The sequence below is a fragment of the Eucalyptus grandis genome, chromosome 6 (assembly GCF_016545825.1).
Source record: "Eucalyptus grandis isolate ANBG69807.140 chromosome 6, ASM1654582v1, whole genome shotgun sequence".
Classification (NCBI taxonomy): domain Eukaryota; kingdom Viridiplantae; phylum Streptophyta; class Magnoliopsida; order Myrtales; family Myrtaceae; genus Eucalyptus; species Eucalyptus grandis.
In genome coordinates this window covers 36737045-36757876 of record NC_052617.1, presented here as the reverse complement: position 1 = coordinate 36757876, position 20832 = coordinate 36737045, and the positions used below count along the sequence as shown (strand labels likewise).

The 20832-nt window shown below is 39.1% G+C and overlaps 2 protein-coding genes across 2 annotated transcripts; one reads left to right on the top strand and one right to left on the bottom strand.

Annotated features, from left to right (window-relative positions):
• Positions 1-3600: 3600 nt before the first annotated feature.
• Positions 3601-5829, bottom strand: LOC104449504. The gene is made up of 2 exons (XM_010063681.3): positions 5618-5829; positions 3601-4063 (listed from the first exon to the last, which is right to left on the bottom strand). Exons 1-2 carry the CDS (start codon positions 5709-5711, stop codon positions 3840-3842), a joined length of 318 nt encoding a protein of 105 aa, XP_010061983.1. The 5' UTR covers positions 5712-5829; the 3' UTR covers positions 3601-3839.
• A 124-nt stretch (positions 5830-5953) lies between these two features.
• On the top strand, positions 5954-20783 carry LOC104451930 (DEAD-box ATP-dependent RNA helicase FANCM). Its single transcript, XM_010066484.3, has 23 exons — positions 5954-6102; positions 6210-6531; positions 7050-7193; positions 7577-7659; positions 7739-7853; positions 8763-8854; positions 8996-9050; positions 9131-9252; positions 9328-9441; positions 10518-10711; positions 11614-11744; positions 12671-12731; positions 12847-12917; positions 14175-14224; positions 14290-14455; positions 14733-14860; positions 14941-15273; positions 15351-15417; positions 16268-16900; positions 17009-17491; positions 17670-17721; positions 18783-18932; positions 19849-20783. The coding sequence occupies exons 1-23, from the start codon at positions 6049-6051 to the stop codon at positions 20378-20380; spliced, it is 4152 nt and encodes a 1383-aa protein (XP_010064786.2). The 5' UTR covers positions 5954-6048; the 3' UTR covers positions 20381-20783.
• The last annotated feature ends 49 nt before the right edge of the window (positions 20784-20832 follow it).

The following is a 20832-nucleotide window of genomic DNA, read 5'->3' as shown; positions in this document are numbered from 1 at the left end:
TTAGTGACAAAGTGACGATCCCCATTGCACTGCACATGGTCGCACAAGTTTGTACTCCTAAGACCATGATGACTTAATTAAACGAGCATGGAATCCATACTAACTCAATTGCATATTTGTACTCTTACATTTTTTTTGGGAAAATGACACAAATAATTTATAAAGTTTGATCAAATGTGCAATGTCGTATTTGAAATTTTAGGGCGCGTTTGGTAACGTTTTTTCCGGGAATAAAAAATGAATAGAAACACGTTTGGTAAATTTTATTCTTTTTTTGTTTCTTTTAATTTTTTAAACATTTTTATTTTATTTTTCATTTTTTCCTTTATTTTTTCTTTTTTCGACCGGTCACCGGCCTCCCGATCGGGGCCGACGGGGCCGGGCAGCCTCGCCTAGCCACGGCGAGGCTCGCCGGCCCTCGGCGAGGCCGAGCTCGCCTAGCCAAGGCGAGGCTCGGCCTCACCGGCGCAGTAAGGCTCGGTGTCGCCGACCCTTGACGGCGTCACACGGCCCCGACGGCCGGTCGCCGGCCATGGCCGAGGCCGGCAACCGGCGAAAGAAAAAGAAGAAAAAAAGAAGAAGAAAAGAAGAAGAGAAGAAGAAGAGAGAGAAGAGAAATGTTTCTTCATTTTTGTTTTCGGAACAAGAAACAACAATTTGTTGTTTCTTTTTTTGTTCTTATTTTGTTCCGAACAAAAAAAAAAAAGAACCAAACGCAACCAAACGCGTTTATGTTCTTTTTTTGTTCCCGAGAATAAAATCCGTACAGAAGTGTTTCAAACGTTTCTTTGGAACGTTTCCATGCACGCCCTTAATTAATTTAATATGGTCATTGAACTTTGTTTCATTGCGAAATGTCGTTTTTAAGCTTTTAATTTATTCAACGTGATTTATGAACTTATAAACATTTTTTTATAAAAATTTACAAATTACATCAAACATTTACTAATAATTTAAGAATCACACCAAACAAAGTGGAAGTAAATGGAAGGGGGAGGTGAGGGGTTCAAATCCTCACATTCTCAGGGGAGATGGGGTGGGGACGCGTAAGTTTCAGGAGTGGATTTCGACTCCCAAGCCCTGCAAGAGGCAATGCAAAAGTCTGAATGTGAGTGTAGAGTAGGAATAGAGTAAGACTGACAAAAAAAAAAGTAGAAGTAAATGGACAACATTGCATGTTTACACATATTAAAAATTTACGGACGATATTGTAAATTGAATTAAGTTCAGCAATCATTTGTGCTATTATCCTTATTTTTGAAACAAGAGTTTAGATTTGGTAGTCATGACAATCACCGCTTTTATTTGTATCCCAAGAATCATCAACGCGAGAAGAAAATTGCAAAAAAGATGGATAATTTAACCTGATCTAGAATGACAATGACACTAAGCCATCATATAATATAATATAAATTTATATATAATGATTGATCATATAAAATGGCCAGCAGGCAATTAAAGCAATGAAAACCAAAAAACGACTAAAATATTAACCAAAAAGCATATTAAAGCTGCGAAAACATGATGCCTCCAAGCTGGACTACCTACAATTCTTGACCTCGCGAGATCAGCTGCTCCCTTGTGCTTATCCGATAAGAATAATTACAACCGACAAATCAAGAAGCTTCTAAAACTAATATATTTTAGGGCCTGTTTGATTTGTCAAAGAAGTCACTGTTCATTTCCACTTCCGGGAAATCGCATTTGGGAAGTAAAAAAAGCATCTCGAGACTGAAAATAGTGGGAGCATATTTATAGTTTATTGAAATTGCAGCATTCCGTGTTTCAAAATTACGAATGAAGTATTAGGAGGGCTTTCGCCTCCCTCTCCCACTTTCACTGGTGTAGACGGCTATTATACCAACCTACCAATTCCTCATATAACTTTTGAAGAACTTGTGATATAGTATATCCTCCCCACCTGAGAAAGCCCATTAATTTCTAGTTATATCTTTTCCACGATTTATATTTCAGAGTTCAGATGAAACGGTTTAACATCCTGTAATTACTATAAGACGGTGAGTACATGGGAGGGTTCGAATCTCGGGGGCGTCGCGTTCGCGCGACTCAAACGCGGCTGGATCTGTGGTGGTGGCTCAGTCCACCTCGGGTTTACATCTAGGCTGCCGACCGACGGCGGTTCCCGGGTCATAAAAAATAAATGGATAGTTAACTAAGTTCTGAATTTGACAGCTTTTATATGCGAAAACTTCACCATGGCCACCACCCAGCTAATTTTTTTTTTTTTTTCAAATGTACCGTAATTTAAACCAGTAAATCTCAAACCATGAAAGAGACACGTTTCACTTTGAAGTGTCACCAAATGCATTATTAAAAAATAATTACTTCTATGATTCCGTGTAGTTTTCGGTGGCCAGATTCCTGTTAATCAAAGGTGCTTTAAACTAATCAATTTAATAGACTAGTCTCAGTATGTCTATCACTACACCAGAAATTATAAGGTTAAGTTAAGCCGGGTCAACAGGATATGAAATTTGCCGTAACTTGTTGCCAAGGACCTTCTCAGAGATTCGACAACTGTCGGGTAATCCAAAGATGACGTTGAAACCAGAACCGTGTCTCGACTTACCATCATCATCACTCACTCCCAAGATCCAGAAACTGCGAGCTCGATTCGACTCGGACGTGCCGTGGCCCGTGGGCAATATAGCTAATGAAAGAGAGACTCCCAGAGGTCATTGGGATGAGGACGTACTTCGAACATCCCTACATCGTAAGCTCGTTGAGATTATGCCGCCGAATCGCATGAAAGCTGATTCAGATACAGCAAAGACTGAACAAAATTTTGTGAGCAGCACAAACAGGGCGAAGCTCCAAGACAAAACTTTAGTCCACTTTGAGCGGTAAACTAGAGGTGGATCGTGTCCAACCTAAAAGTCAACCCCGGCAATAACTTCGACCTATCTCCAGTTGATGAGGATATCGATGAGGGATGGATATTCAATTCCCCATCTGCTGTAATACATATCGATGAAAACTTGCCCATGTTAACCGTCCCAATAAACGAGTGAAAGCAAACCTCATCTACCGTCGGAAACCACTCAGACCTGTTTTAAGTATCATCAAAGCATAGAGGAAAGAACAAAGCGGATGGGCAACCATAAGAAATAATAGGATCTGGCAGAAGAAAGCGCAGATTGACCAAATGTTTTGGGCGTAGAGACATCCATAGTCATCTTGATAAATTCCCGCAAGTGAAACCAAAGGTGCGGTCAGCACTCTGCTTCGCTTCAGGTTCTGGGCAAGAAGTCCAAGACTAAAACCGGACAAGGATTGCCTTTACCTAACTGCAATCCTTGGCATTGAAGAGTTTTAATGTCTCAACAGAAGCAGAATTAGCTAACATGAAGTGAGGTAAAATTTAAAAGTAATATCAAGCAAGTCGTAGTATGTTAACATCATGATTCTATTTGACATGCCACTGACAAATTGCTCTATACTTGTTAGTTTTTTCAATTCGACGAGTCTTTACATGCATCCCCTGTATATATCGCAGGTGCGTTTCATTCAGCACAACTCTGAGAATCAAGCAAGTACAAGAAACAATTGGAACAGCTATTCTATCTTTCCTCAGACACGAGCAAAAAACAAAAATAAACATTTTCTCAGGATGAGTATGTACTGAAATATCAATACCATGGCAAAATCAAAGAACTTATTCAAGGTCATCTGACTGACGAGATGTTAAAAGCTTATAGCAACAAAAAAACACAATATTCAGTAGCAAAACAACTAAAACCATACCAGCAGGCAAAGGCCTACTATCTTGGGCATTGGGCAAAGAAGTTATTATTGCAGCGACAAGGCTTTAATAAGAATTAACCGGAAGCAGTCTTTTTCTGCTGAAAAATGACAGCATAGACAGGCACAGCAACGCCAATGCTGAAGGCAGTAAAAACAGCAAGAGACATCTTCAGCCCTTGATTTTTCATCCTGTCCAAGTTGTACATATGCTTTGCATGAAGGTAGTAAGGTTCATCATGGCCATGTGCGTGCCCACCTCCCATCCTTTTCACCCCAGTTGAGTGGAAATTTCTGCTGACTGTCAAAAAAGGAAATGCAACAATCACATTGGCGAGAAATTCCAAGATGATCTTGATGATGCACGCCATCATTTATGCTAACTGTTGTGTTCTAAACACTGAGAAAATGAGATTTCTTCTCAAGTTAAAATAAGAAGCAATGACATAATTAGATTGACCGAGTACACTACGCACCATGTTAATAAAGACAGACAAGTGAGATTTGTTTTCAAGTTAACAATCATCCAAGAATGTATCTTGAAACTCTGAGGCCAAAGCTCAGCCGAATGATTGTTCTAACCAACAATGGAATCATAAGTGAAAGTAGCAGTGATCATGACTGCTCACTGGCTAACCTATCCAACTCTATCACTGCCACCCAACACATAGACGCATTATAACAAACATCGGGCATGTGTAACTGAGATTAAACCAGCTGAGAAAAAACTGGAAAAGCTCTATGAATATTTTCTACATGCAAAGGAACTTCTGAATATAGTCCACAACATCTAGTGGCAGTTAGCTGGACCAAAATGCAATTCATTCCCACGATAGCATGGATTAAAATCGTACCCATACATATAAAGCATCGACTAGCCATCAACCCTGAAGAGCTTTTTAATTCAAAAACAAGGACAAAAGAAATCGGGCACGATTCAGCATGTCACAGGTACATCCAAATATAACCGAACATACAAGTAAGGGCAAAGTATTGTGTTCTCCGGGCAAGTAAGGGCACACAAAATGCACTGAAAAAGATTAGCATCCCAGCAATTGAACGAACATGCCGATCAATCTACACTCAATTAGATGAGAGGGGGGGTAAGAGACCAAACTTTGCCAGAATTTATGCATTTTTCCATCAAATAAATATAATATATATGAATTGCAGGAAGACGTCAAATGTTTACATATCATGAAACTCCCTGCAATCTACTCCCCCGCTTTTAAATAAGTCAAAAACCAAAGTGTGCTAAGATTTCAATGCTCATTATCAGCACACAAAGTTAGCAACCGAAAACCAATTTTCGAGCATCATCAATGCAATAGGTTTCGCTTTACCTAATGTAAATATCAACAATCAATCATAATCAGTCCACATCCTATGCACAGTAGAAGCTCAACGCCGCTCTATTAAAATTTCCCGAGAACCCATCATTTCCTCTTCAAAAAGATTGCAAAACCCAGTGGCACGAGGTTCTAAATATGCCACGGCACCATCAATAACCCTAACGATTAAGACCGAATATATCCAAAAACCCTAAGCGGCCCGAACTCCATGTTCAAGCTATATCCTCACAATTTTCAAGGACGATTTAATCTCCATTAACTTTCGAGGCGCAACGTCGCGGCCGGAGCGAGACCACGGGAGGCCAATCGCACAAAGGAACGACCTTTATTTTTCAAACAAAGATCTCCCATCACTCCCTCGAGGGAAAAATCTCAGAATCGAAATCACCAAATCCAAGAACTCGACCGCACAAGTCCTATCATCCGATTCAGTTTCAGAGCTGGAAAGGGGACGGGAAGACAGGGCTAAGAAGACCAAGCTTGGAGAGAGGCGATTGGCGGACCTGATTTGGAGGCGAGCGAGGCTGAAGAAGAAGAAGCGGAAGAAGAAGCTAGAAGCTTCGATGCAGATCTCAAGCTAGTGCTCAACGCCGCCATGACGAATCTCGCAAACGATCAGCCGCCACCGGTCTCAGCTACGTCTCTGTCCTCCTTGCTTCCTCTCTCTCTCTCTCTCTCCTCTGCTCTTCTCGTCGCGACGGCTTTTGCAGAGAAGTCGGGCGAAAACGGAAGGCTTTCCCGGTTGGTGTCTGGATCCGGAAAGCCCGGCGACAAATGGGCCGGGCTCATCGGCATCGGCCAGGCCCATTTCCAAATCCCATTTTTTCTTTTTTCTTTTCCTTCCCTCCGAATCCATTTTCGCCTTTTCGAGTTTTTGCCGCCACTCTCTCTCTACTTTTCCTCTCTGCGCGATTGACCGACCGACCGTCCGTCCATGGCCATGGCTTCAGCCGGTCCTCCCATAGTCATCGACGACGAGGAAGACGACGTGCGTCCCCTTCCTTTTCCTTGAAACCGTGGCGTTGCGTTCGTTCTCCTTGTCCGGCACCCGACTGACTGACCGACGTTCGTCTCTCTCTCTCTCTCTCTCTCTAGGATTTCGACTGGGATGCGGCGGTCAGGGAAATCGACGCGGCTTGCGAGGGCTCGAGGCCGCCCGCTTCTGCGGACCCGTTTAGGACCCCGCGCGTCGCGCTCGCCCCCTTGGGCAATGCGGCCGCCCCTCGCGTCCTCGGCAAGAAGTGCAACGGGGTTTCTCGACAGTCGACGCTGGACAGCTTCGTAGGGAGGTCCTCGACGGGAGCCGAGCCGGGCAATTCGGCGGTTCGGGTGGAGGAGCGAATGCGGGTCGACCGTGATGATGCGGCGAGCTGCGTCGAAATTGATCCCGAGGCGGCTAAAACTTGGATATACCCAGGTTTCGATTCGGATGAATCAAAGGCTTCTTTGCTCTGTCCATTTAGTTTCCTCGGCATCGGGGCAGGGTTATTGATGATCGAGATTATGATGTTTCTGGAAACACCATCTTTCGTTTTATTTTTATTACATTCTTTATGTTTATGATCCAATTCACTTTTATTAATTAGTTAAAGTATTGTAAAACATCTAGACTTTCCGGAGGAGTGATGTGGTAGGATGCTGAAACGTTTAAAATTGAGATACTCTTTTCTCGCCTTTTGTTTTTCCTTCAATGTGTTTGTAGCTGTTCCTGTTGTTAGACAGCAGTGTTAAGTGTACGAATCACACTGTAATTTTTAAATCCAACTATAGTTTGCAAATTTGACTCTTTGCTTCTTTGAAGACTTGAAGTTCGTGGGTTAGTGGAACTTTGCTTCAATTTACGCAACTCATAATCTATCAGAAGTAAAGTTATCCAATTTATGTTTTGTTTGTAGCCCTGAAACTCAAACTATCTATTTTTTTTCTTGGTTGCAGTGAACGTGCCGCTTCGTGATTATCAGTTTTCTATAACAAAGACTGCACTTTTTTCGAATACATTGGTTGCGTTGCCAACGGGACTTGGGAAGACACTTATTGCTGCGGTCGTGATGTTTAACTATTTCAGATGGTTCCCTGAGGGTAATATGAATCAACTACTATTCTTCAACACGAGAGTGTCTGGTTATTGATCCGTATATTTTGAAAGTTCTAAGTTCACATGCTCATGAAGAGGATGAGGGTGGGGGCAAGAAGGATTTAGGTTCACCATGCCTTTCCTTGGGCAAATGACTGATTAGCAACCAATTTTAAGAAGTAAACATTTTAAGTCGTTACTTGGGAAAACATCATGCTGTGTCATCTCGCTCGATAACATTGCTTGCCAGAATTACATTTTAAATTCCTAAGATCAAACCAATCCAACTAATTGAACTGGCTGGTCAGGTTTTTAGAACATTGCTTACAGTTACCATCTATATAGAGGCATCATTATCCATTTCTTGAAATTCTTTTGTCCTTGATAGGGAAAATAGTCTTCACCGCTCCCTCTCGTCCACTTGTGATACAACAAATAGAAGCATGCCATAATATTGTCGGAATACCACAGGTTAGATTCTGGTTTTACTCTCTGTGAGACTCGCTGTTATAGCCTTGTCAAAGTCTTATTCATGTTGAAAATATTGCAGGAATGGACGATCGACATGACTGGCCAGATGAGCCCTGATAAAAGAGTTCACTTTTGGAAGACTAAACGAGTATTTTTTGTTACTCCTCAAGTGCTAGAGAAAGACATTCAATCCGGTGTGTCTCTAGAAGCTACAATCACATACCATGTTTGGGATTGATGCTGATGAGGGAGATATTTATAGTTTATCAAGCTGGCACAATGACCCATCAGGATTCTACGGAATAAAGTCATTAGTAGAATTGGTCATATTTTGCAGGAATTCTTAAAGTGAGATCATATCTACCAAAGTATCTTTGTTGTAGGGTTGAAACTTTGGATCCCATTAGCTCCCGTAGCTTTCATCTCTCAGTGTTAGTGTCAAGTTTGTCATGATTTGAGGAATGTGCATGTTAGTACTTTAAATTCAGTTTATGAAAGAAATGGTAATATAGATGCAAAATTCTTAAGCCACATAAGTCGAAGCCAATAAGGAATCCATCCTATCTTGAAGCTCTTACATCGAGTGGAAGTGGAACAGGGTTATTGTCTGAAATTGGTTTTGTAATGAGTCTTTGTTAAAGCTACTTTTCGAGTCAGCCAAATGAGAATTAATGGATCTCTAACATTGAAGTGTACCCTATTAAGTTAGACAAAATGAGTAAGTGATACGTTTAGATTACTCATATTATAAATGAATGAAGTAGAAGGAATCAATGGTTGGTTGAATTAAAGCCCAAGATTATAAGTGGATGCTCATAAGCTGGAGGGAATATATTAATAGCAGGTATATTGCATGCTTGTACAAGCTTTGCAATTTGGCCGTCAGATTCACTTTCCTTTTTACATTTAAAGTGGCAAAGTTCATATGTACCATTTGAATGAATGTTTATTCTCTAACATAAAAGTATTTACATTGTGGAAGGCCATTCAAAGGACATGTATAATTATGAAGATAATCTTCTCTCTCTCTGTTTATCATTTGCATGTAATAGCTTCACTTCTGTTGTTGAAACTTATCTTGCTAATAAGTTGAGTTTTCGCAGGAACATGTTTGGTGAAACATCTCGTCTGCCTGGTGATTGACGAGGCCCATCGAGCCATGGGAAACTATTCATATTGTGTTGTTGTTAGAGAGGTTAGTCTTCCTTTCTTCTAGTTCTTAATGAGGTATTTGTTATTATCTTTTCCAAGAGAAATGTGTATATGCGTTTTATTCAAGGGTGTATTTAGGTTCATCTTTTGTGAAGGATATAAGGCTTATATTCAAATTTTCCAGTTGATAGCCCGACCTGTGCAGCTGAGGATATTAGCTTTAACAGCGACACCAGGATGTAAGTATTGTGACTACTGTTTACATATGTTTTAGAATGTTCAGTAGATTACTCAAATTTTTACATAAGGCAATTGTCAGCAAAGCACCAGACCATTCAGCACGTAATTGACAATTTGATCATATCAACCCTTGAATATCGCAATGAAAGCGACCCTGATGTCAGCCGATATGTTCATGACAGAAAACTAGAGTTGATTGAGGTATATAATTTACTGTCATTTTTATCTATTCTTGAAAGTATATGTGCTGACTTATACTTTTTTTAATGCCACCAGGTGGCTATGGGCAAAGAAGCTATCGAGATAAATGATTTGCTTTTGAATGTCATCCGCATCTATGCAGCTCGACTTAATGCAATGGGCATACTGCTGAATCGGGATTATCAAGCTGTATGATTCCATCTACTTTACATGTCCATAGACACCTTATGAGATAACACAAATTCGAATTTCAAATATTGCTCCATTTTTGTGTTTTCAATGTTTGACTTTATACCCAGTTGAACTTTATTGGGTGTCCAGATTGTCAACATGGTGGCACACCATCGAAATCCCATGACGAAAAGTTTATGATATCGCCTAACTTTTGTGATGCTCCACTGCCCTTTCTAATTTTTAAACTGGATAAATTATGAGATCTTTGTTGCAGAATGCAGTGAATATATGATTGATAACATAACTACGATCTTTATAACAATGGGGTCCAAGCCTTCTGCGTTTCTTTTAAGATATTTGCTATGCAGAACACTAAGTAGTAAGATTTCAGTTTGATGTGTTTCTTGCTGGACTTTTACTCTGTACCTTATTTGATTTTATTTGTAAGATGGATTTTACATGATTATTATTCTCTAGAATCTCTTTGGATAAAAAAATAAAACATCTCATTGAGGGAGAGATGGTTTAAGACATCTTGTAAATTCCTTTATGCTACTCTTGGATTGCCCAGAAGTTATAATTATTTCATAAAATATTACTTAAATCGTCTGTTCTGTGGAACAGTGATAACTAGTTTGGCATTTATGCTAAGTGACAAAAGTATATTTGACCTTGCATCATCCTTGATGCTTGTTATGGAACTATTGAATGGCTGAACATGATGAATGAGTCTTGTCTTGCAAATGATGATGGCTGTCATGCTGGAAACAGAGGGTTCCTGACCATTATCCTTTTGGATTTGAATGGTGCCCCTTCTGCTCTCAGATAAGATATCATTGGTTAGATTCTGATTGCTTGCTTTAATAAGTTGTACATGATAGAAAAGTTTTCTTGGGTATGCCTCGGAAAGTGCAGAAAAAATGTACTTCCCCTTAAAATAAAATTTCAGACGCAATTTTTTCTCTTCTGTGTGGGTTGCATTTGATTTTCTCATGTGCGTTGCCCGGCTCATTATTAGCTTTTCCCCTGTTACGATCATTGTTCATTATTCCTGGACATGCACTTGAAAGTCATCTCTTTAACTTTTGCAGTTGAGTCCGTCAGACTTGCTTAATTCAAGGGATAGATTTCGTCAAGCACCTCCGCCTGAACTTCCGCAATTGAAATATGGAGAGGTTGAGAGGTTTTTTGGAGCCCTCATCACCCTTTATCACATTCGCAAATTACTCTCAAGCCATGGCATAAGGCCAGCATATGAGATGCTTGAAGAAAAGTTGCACCAGGGGTATGGCAAGGTTCACGTGTTTTATATATTTATATGTTGTGTAAAAGATGAAAATTCTTTCCTTTTGGAGGCATGCTACCTAAGCTCATTGTTCTCTATAGATGTAGAGCTTATCAGATGTCGTGGCACTTACATATGACTGCAGTTCCCTAAGTGTTCAAAAGTATTTTTAAGAATGGTATGAGGTTGTATACCCTTTTCTCCCACATTTAGCCAATTACAGAATACGTTTCTACAAATGTGGCTCTTGAGTGGATATGTTCCTTTAATTAAATTTATTTTTGGTTCTCTGCTCGACACCCATGGAAACCCTCTTATGCCCCACTAGTTGTCGAAAACCACTTATTGCTTACCGAGTTTTGAGCACTGGTGGACACCTGTGGTATGGGAAGCTTGATTTCACTGCACCAAGCTTCTATTGGTCGAAAACTACTTATGCCCCACTAGTGGTCGAAAGTCACTTATTGCTTCCCGAGTTTTGAACATGGGTGGCCACCTGTAGTATGGTAATCTAGGTGTGGCACCGGGCTTCTATTGCATTTTTCATGGTACATGAAAAGCAAAAGAAGAAAACACACACCAGCCTTCATATGAGAATGGGTTTGCAGGTGGTGAAATCATAGGGAGACCCTCTGCATTTGCTTCAGCAGTGAACTTTTAGTCCACTTTTATTGATCATCTGAAAGGAATATCTATTAGTGTTAACACTAGGCAACTTTTTGCATCTTGCCTTTATTCGGTTACATGTGTGATACTCCTTTTTTCACTAACTCTAATGACAGACTTGTACAAGTTTTAAGCAGATTACAAATATCATCTCACGTTGACATTTTTATCATGCTATAGTGTCAAATGTTGACATAAAATAGCACATATTTCTGAACTCTTTTCAAATTCTGCAGGTCTTTTGCGAGCTTGATGAGTAGAAATGAGGATATTCATAAAGCGAAACTCTTAATGCAGCGGAACTTATCTCATGGTGCACCTAATCCAAAAATATCAAAAATGTTAGAAGTGTTGATTGACCACTTCAGTACGTGGGCACGGTATTCTTTAAATTAGCAAGTTCTTGATTATACAACCTATATACGTGTGATGTGCCAGATATTTGTTGCTTGTGTTATTGGTAGATCCTTCCTGATATTTAGAATTTTAGTTTTTGGTTTTTGAATCTTCATAGAGTGAATGTAAATAAACTACTGATTCAGGATAGTCATGCAACCAGAAAGTTTTAGAGAGTTAAATATCATTATTGGGTTTTTTCCTTTTCTTTGCTCCTGCTTGTAACTACTGTTTGTTAGTCAATGCAACATTGAAGAGCTACAAATTGGTATTTACATCTCCAATTTCTTTGACTTACATTTAGACCAAATCTCCTAGCTATATTACTCTTAAGTTGTCATTATTGATGTACTCTGAAAGTTCATTGGATGTGTAGTGCTATCATCTCATCTTACCATAAAAAATATGGCCTTGGCAGGAACATATGCCAAGAAGAAATCATACAAAGTTTAACAGGATTGTTCAGTTATGTCAGTTTGAGTTCCGATTGTCTTTGCTGAAACCATAGGCGACATGAAGATAATAGTTTATGACAAATAGTGAATGGAAACTAGAAGCATTTCTACATAGCAGTTAGTTGTCTAGCTTCAGCTATCATCTTTAATTCATCATAAAATTTTAATTGATTAATCAGTTGATAATAAAAGAGATTGTTTATTATTTGACAAATGTGATGACCAAACTATAGAATAGTTACGGAAACCGGTGCTATTGCTGTAGCTTATCTGAGCAGATGGCACAGGCAGCTTGTTAGCTTACAACAGACCTTATAACCTAGGAATGTTCTTTTTCAATATCTTTCATCTAATCTGATGATGGACAGATTTCTTTGTTGGATTTCCGGTATTATGGATCTTACATTCTGGGATTCAATCTGATGCCTATTTTTGTCAGCAGAAAAAAATGATCCTCAACGGTCGAGGGTTATCATTTTCTCAAACTTTAGGGGAAGCGTCAGGTAAAATGTCATTATATGGACCTATTGTTGCTTGTTGCAATATCTCTTGAAATTACTTCATCGCATTTTTTAAGGGGACCTCTTTTGCTGCGACTCTTAATTATACTTGATTCAGGGATATTATGGATGCATTGTCAAACATTGGGGATATAGTCAAAGCAGCACAATTTGTTGGTCAAAGTTCAGGTTTATTTTTCACTACGAATTTATTACTTTGCCACCGTGAGATTTCTAGGAATTATTTGTCTTTGAGAGATCCATGTCTTTATTCTTAGCAATCACTTTGTCATTTTTAAAATTATGAGGTAACTTTTCTCAGAAGTAGCTGTCGGATGAACATGAGTATTAAGATTCACGATCAAGTCCTCTCCATAATACATTGAGAAATCACTTAACAATGGAAATAACGATGCATGGACGTGGATGTGTTGCAATGCAAATGCAAAAAGCATAGCTTGTTGAGGTGGAGATATCAAGCAGTCAGTTTTGCGTTACCACCCTAAATTTTAAAGCTATAAGTGTCAGGATTCATCATGGATCTCCTCCGGTTAAGAAATCTTAGTCTATTTTAGAGTCTAAATTGATCTAAGTCAGCAACATTTTTGGATATATGCTACTAGCACTGCTGCACGACAGCCATCACTTTATGCCAATTTCATACCATCAAGGCCAACTTCAAGTGCTGTTATTGCACGCACTCTCTGGAGTGTTCTTCCATTGCGGATATGTTGGTTCTCCATCGAAAATGCTTTTAGGAACTCCACGTACTTGAAGGATAATAAGAGTTATCTGGAGAATAACCTGGATTGAAAAGATAGTCTCTCCCTCTGTTCTCTCTATTGACTGATTGACATAGCCGTTTTCCCTTTGAGAAGTAGGATTTATATTTGGGTAGTGAGGAAAAGCTTATTGGGAGCTACATGTGTTTACTACAGTTACAATCTAGGTTACAGGTTTCATAACTGTCCCAAAATCAGCAGAATTCATTTATGATATGATTAAAGGGGAGGATAGGATCAAATATTCTTTTTGAAATGCAATTGTTGGAAAGTTTTAGTTTCCATTTGAGGTTACCAGTCCTGCCACTCAAACAAGTAACAAATTTAGATTGTAATCTAGTATCTTGATAATACAGAATCATGAACACGTGAAGAAATGAAAGAAGGCAAACGTTAGTCATTGATTTTCACACTATTAAACAGCATGGGATTTGGACTTGTTGACTTCTAATTACTGTATTCATGCTTGGTTTCTGTATCAGGATTTCCTCTCCATTAGTTTGGTAATTTTCAGTTTACAGTTCCACTTTTAAATATGGGAAATTCTAATGATGGACAGAACTTTCTTACATTTACCCTTTATTTTCATAGATGAATGTGCAATTGTCTGATTTCTAAATTGTGGGTTTGCCAAACAATTTGTTGATTGGATGTTCTTTTACAGGAAAATCACTTAAGGGACAGTCACAAAAGGTTCAGCAGGCTGTTCTGGAGGTAATGAGGTGATCATATGCTGCTTCTCATGACCCTTGATTTATTCTGACGTTGTTTCCTTGCAGAAATTTCGAGCTGGTGGATACAATGTCATTGTAGCCACATCGATTGGTGAAGAAGGTCTTGATATCATGGAAGTTGACCTAGTAATATGTTTTGACGCTAATGTCTCACCTCTACGTATGGTACAGCGCATGGGAAGAACTGGAAGGAAACATGATGGACGTGTGGATATCCTTTAATATTTTTTTATGCGATCGACTAGGTTGTGAATTTTTTTTTTGGTAAAGACTAGGTTGTGAATTTTTCGGCCTTAAAAAATAAAAAAAAGAAGATTAAATTGCTTATTGCTTTCATATAAGTGGGATATGAAAGCCAATGCGTTATTCATTCTGTATTCCGTCGTTTTCTTTCTTCTCTCTCTCTCTTTGCTTTTCTCAAGGTCCTTCGTCATCATTTTGTGTTGGTTACTTAAAGCTTACCTCAAATTGTCCTTGACTAAGTTTACTAGTGTTAGCTTGTGAGGGGTCAGAGCTGAAGGGTTACCGGAGAAAGCAAGCTAACAGCAAGGCAATTAGTAAGCACATGCGGAATGGAGGAATTGCAAGTTTTAATTTCCATTTGAGTCCCCGAATGGTGAGATATGATGAAGTTGGAACTAGATAATTCTTCCATGTCACAGTTATTCTATAACTTTGAAATACCTCTTCTTGTAGATTCCACATATTTTCAAACCAGATGTCCAGTTTGTTGAGCTATCAATTGAAAAGTTCGTTCCTCGTGGAAAGAAAGTTAAAGATGATGACATTGTTGAGATGCCAATGTGGAAGAAGAATTTAACTGTCGCGGAATCTGATATCATTGCCAAATACTTCAACAATTCTGGAAATAAATGGAGACCATCTCTTATTGCTTTTCCTCACTTCCAGACTTTTCCATCTAGAGTGCACGTAGTCATGCACTCATGCAGAACAGGTATGATGATCGATGCAATGCAACATTTGCAAGGAGTACTTTTTTCTAAAGATAAAGATGGTCTCTCTGTTGAGGTTTGTTCCTGTCCTGTCAATATATTGCCGTTCATTGTTTTCTCTGCCAGTGTTACTTATTCATGCATCTGGTTCAGGAGAAAGACTTCTCACTCGAACAACTTGGATCTAAGTCGGTAGAACAACACGACAATGGTGGTCAAGGTATTGTAGTTTGAGAGGCATCTACCCTATAAATAGTTTTTGGACTAGATGTCCTCACTTTTGTTGAGTTGTCTACTTGAAGGTTTCTTGTTCTGGTATGAAATTAATAGAGCCCAACAAAACTATACAACCCATCATATGATCCGTTGGAGCAGTCAATTTAGCTTTTGGCAATGGTTGTTATTCATCATGCACATGTGATCTATCTGTTGTTCCAAAACTAGCTGAGGGAGCAAACTGTCAAGAGGGGTAGAATGTATAAGGGGTCATACACACGGAAAGGGTCGTGAACTTCTATCAGAATCTCAACAACTATGTCATTTGGAGTGATGGCCTGAGTTGCTGGTGTTAATAGCATCTAATATTTGTGCATACACTTATTCTGGTAACCAGAACCTCCTTCAATAGTTTGTACCATGCTGTGGACAAAAACAACTACAGCATGTTGCTGCATATTGACTCATTTTCTCTTTCCTAAGTAGATGCACACCGCGGGTTGTATGTGTGAGTCTGTTTGTGTGAGTGTATATGCTCTAGGGGCACACGGCAGGTTGTATCTGAGTCTCTGTGTGTGTACGCATATACTCATTACTTTTTTGCTGAGGACCTTCTTGATTTAACAAGTGATCTATTGGTCATTTATAGCATTTATTCATGTTTTCATTTTATGTGCTTTTAGATTAGTTTATGGAGTGAGTGTACTGTGTTTCCAGAAATTTTATTGATTAAATTAGTAGTTCATATAATAGCCATATTTCTGTTTTTCCTTGTCATTTATGTACATGCGTAATTTTCCAATTTCAGATAATTATATTCTTGGAAAATCCTTTTGTGTTGATTCTTTTGACAGATTTGCTGAACTTTGATGATTGTCCTGATATATATAAGCAAATGAGTATATCAGATGCACCTGTGCAGACCTCAGAAACTGCAGATCGCCGTTGCTTGTCTACTATAGCTAACAAAACTTCTCCAGTGCACTCTTGCCTCTTTAGTTCAGATTTTGTGTCTGTTGACAATCTTGGAAATGTCCTAATTTTGTCTGTCCCTTCACTTCCTTCCAAAAAAGACACACAAAGCGATGACATATACCTGAAATGCCCCAAGAAAGATTCTGGCCATTTCTTAGCTGCAGCTCAAAGATCGGAAGAAGTGTGCATGCCATTTGGGGATTCTGTGCAACGAGCTTCTGCTCAAACAGGATGTCTGAAGAGTGAAGCTCAGGCCCTATCTACGGTTTTTGACTTCGAAGCTCAGCAAAATGAACCAACGGCTATGGAAATGAAGAACAATGAGATAGAAAACCTGATTGGAGAATTGCCAGATGGAGGAGAAGATACCAATGGAACACTGGAAGCTTTGAAAGTCAGAGAGCCATTTCCTCCGGCCAGTGGATGTAATGATGACGAGGAAGATACAGAATTTAGTCCCCGACTTACCAACTACATAGAAAGTGGAGTTGTTCCTGAATCTCCTATTAATGGTATCATGTGTCCTAACATCTCCCTTTGTACATTTGTTTTCCGTAAAACTTGGCAACTAGAAATTTGCTCTGACCAAAATTGATGTTGTGGGCAATGTGGCTTTGCAGGAGAATCGCATGGTAAAGACAAAAGTGCCTTTATCATCCCAGATCTTGTTTTGTCTCCCATACTTTGCAGCAACCACCTCTTTATGCCATCAAGTCAAGGGAAAAAGAAGGAACTTATACAAGAATTTGATTCATGTAGAGGAATTGTTTCTGGTTCGCCTACATATAACAGAATACAAACTCCCGTAGCAAACATTAAGGGTGGTTCTGACGAAAGTAAATGTGGCCATGCTTCTCCAGACAATCGCATGACACCAGATAACGATATCAACATCGGCCATAGTAAGAATTGGTGCTTGACTCCTAATACTAATTCAAACAGTGTGAAAGGTAGAAAGAAGCTCAGAAGGCTGCGAAGAGTTGGAGACTGTGTACGTAGGCAGGACCTGAATCGCAAAGATAATTGCATTGTCCCCACGGTGGAATCTGATGGTTTTTTTCCTGGTGCCAGCACATTTCAAAATCAAAATAACTATTACCAGGGTAACGGACTTTTATAAGCATTTTTTTCCCGTAACATTAGTCCAGTTTCTCAATTCTGGGATCCTAACTTTCATTCTGTTATTTAAACTGCTATAAATCCTCATTATGCTTCATCTTAGGTACCATTACTATGGATCTCCATGCATATTTACCAATGTGGTGTTCATTTTACCTTCAGGTAAAAAGACGACGATCAATAATGCCAGAGCCTACATTGAAGAGGAAGCTGAGTAAGTATCTCTTTAAATCATCCATTCTTGCAGTGAGTATCTTCTTTTGATCTTATAACAGGATTTATCTGGTTGATGTTTGATATAACACGGCAGTAAATTGTAGCTAGAAAAAGTGATAATTCTTTAAAGGAGCAGGACCAAGAAATGATTGCATATTGGTGAAGGACAGTTTTATTGTTCCGTCATATCAAGACAGATAGATTGTCCGTGATTGGTGAAAATGAATACCTGCTCATAAATTCAAAGCAGTTTTGCTAAATCTTGGTGATCAATTAATTTTATTAGATGGTTAATAGTTACAAAATCATGTTAAAGTCTACAAGTATCTTGTGAGTTAATGACCAAGATCTATTTCAGTATGTTACAAACGGTGGTCAACTAAAGTCAGTAATGTATTCGAATAAAAGTTGGTAAATATTCAAATAAGAGTTGATAAGTTTTTCAAAAGTTGTTAATTGGAAAACTATCAGATAAAGTTTGGGAACTTACTCCATCAAATATTGGTCATTTTTTTCAATCTAAGTTGGTAATTTTCTAAATTTCGAGATGTGAATTTTGGATACATGAAAGGAATACAATGGATTTTTCCCTCTTGGAGAAGCCAATCTGCTCATATTGATATATATTTTATATGTTTTACTGAAGTCTTTTTTTTTTGTCTAATGTCTCCTTAAAGTTGTTGACAAGTAGCTATTATGGCCATCGGTAGGAACATTGTGCAACATAAAGATTACAGGATGAGAACTTGCAGCAACCAAACTAGTTAAGACTTAAGATCCATTGATGATTTCAGAATTGAAGCAATCAAAATAACAAAATATAGGGGAACTACTTTTGTAAAGATCCAATATTACAAAGATTCTCTACACAAATTGGAAATCTTGAGAAAAAATAGGTCATTTAGTTGATCTTTCCTTAGTGCATGGGTTTGCTTTAGAAGAGTTGATGTTACAATATGAAATGAGGAGACTATTGCATGCGGATTGAAAATAAGGTTCAATTACCCTACTGTATTACATGATGACTGATATGCTTGCTTGCTTTATGGTTCTGCTTAGGGTATCTTCGGGAGATGAAGCATCTGAGGATGAAGAAGATGACCTTGACAGAGATACATATGAGGATAGCTTCATAGATGACGGGACAAATCCTACAGCAGCAAGTACTCAAGACATTACTTGTACGGTTGATATGATGGCAGTGTACAGGTCCTTTCCTCTCTCTCTCTCTCTCTCTCTCTCTGTGCGTGCGCACGGGATCGGTATATGAGGTGATATGCAGAAAACGGATGCATGGCAAATCTAGCAAATTTTAGGCCTGCAATCACCATATTAAGGGAAGGGAATGCAATTTCGCTGTGCTGCTATGTGGAGAACTTGGACATTTGTTTTTCAGTCAACTCCAAATCAGCAAATCAACAATACAAATTAGAAAAGAAGTCAGATTATTTGTTTAGAAAGGTTTCTGTCCCGCAGACCTTTCATGCAGAAAATGGGGAACTGGATAATCTTTATGCATCTTGTGAAGCAGCTTAGTTGAAAAACATAACATCAGTTAATTACCTGAACTTAAATGCAGTGTGTTTTCAAGGCTAACAAAACTCAACTTTTTGTATGCATGGAGTGCGTTGATTACAAATACAAAGCAACTAGCTGAAGTTTTTAGAAATTGACAGAAAAAGGAAAATGCTGAGGAATTGCTGCTTTTAAGTGCTCACTGAATGTAGTGCTATCATAAAAGGGACATGGGGCATCGTTTAGCAAAGTTCAATGCTACAATTTTGATAGATGGTCTACATAAATGTTACAGCCAATGATAGCAGCAAATAGAGATTGGATATAGAAATTTTTAAATGTTTGAAATTGGAAGTGGGGTTCGGCGACTCAGGCCTGACTTGATGTATGAGAAGCCCTGTACATGTTTGGTTTCTGCTTTTAATCTTTTCTATGTTCCAAGTTCCATTTTGTATGTATCATGCTAGCCAAGGATAAGTAAATTAGTCAAATGTAATTTCCATTCCTCATGCATAGCCAGGCAGTTCCCAAAATTGTATGGTGGCTACTGTTCTTTCTTATATTTATAGGCTAAATTATGGATCCATTAATGTTTTCTTTTTAAAAGCAGGCGTTCTTTGCTAAGTCAGTCACCAAATGGATGGCGGATGAGTGAAAGCACAAGTTCTTCAGGAAAGAGTCTGCACTCTTTATATGCACCCAGAAGCCAACTGAACAATCAGTCCGAAGGGGAAAGTGCTGAAAGCTTGTCGAAACGCCATGAGAGAATCTCGAAAAGGATGCCTTCTGTGGCTAGTGCTTCAGCAACAGATGGGGGGAGTGATGTGGTGGAAAGATTGAAGAGGAAATCAAGGTTCCATGATCCAGATTCTGTCACCGCAATCAACCTGGAGAGAGAATTCCTTTCTCAGGAAGATATTAGAAATGGAGAACCGGTCCATCAGAATCACGCTAATGGAGTTCCCGCCGATTGCGACCTCTTCTCTGATGATCACTTCTACGAGGGCATTGATCTCGATGCTGTAGAAGCTCAAGCTACGTTGCTTCTCCAACGCAGTTCTGAGTGCTCCAAGGAGAAGGAAGAGATGATTCTTCCAAGTGCTGGCTATGTTGGTTCTCCATCGTTTGATCTCGGAATATGATACTACACCAGAAGATAACAAAGAGCCCACTACACGTTCGGCGATATTACATGCGAAAGGTTACCTGGGTCCCGCAGCTGCATCACACGATAATTATTCAGATGGCTTCTACAAGATCTATACCGAGGGGTGCCTCTGCAGCATCAGGTATTCCCAGCCAGTTTTTCTCAGGCTTATATTTGGTAAATGTAAATTATCATAGGAATATATTTGGTAGATCCTGATGTAAAGAGTAGAAATAAAACAGAGCATTCATACAGAGCGAGAAGGGGTTGACTAGAAGCAGAGTTGGTAAAATGTAATTGTATGAGCATGTGCACCATGTGCTTCTTATGTAAGTTAAGCAAGTCGCATTGCTGATTTGCCACGGTTATTCTCTTGATTTGGCTTCTTTATGGTAAAAAAAAAAAAACTGAAAACCAGACGGGCAAGGCAAACGTTTGTCACCACCA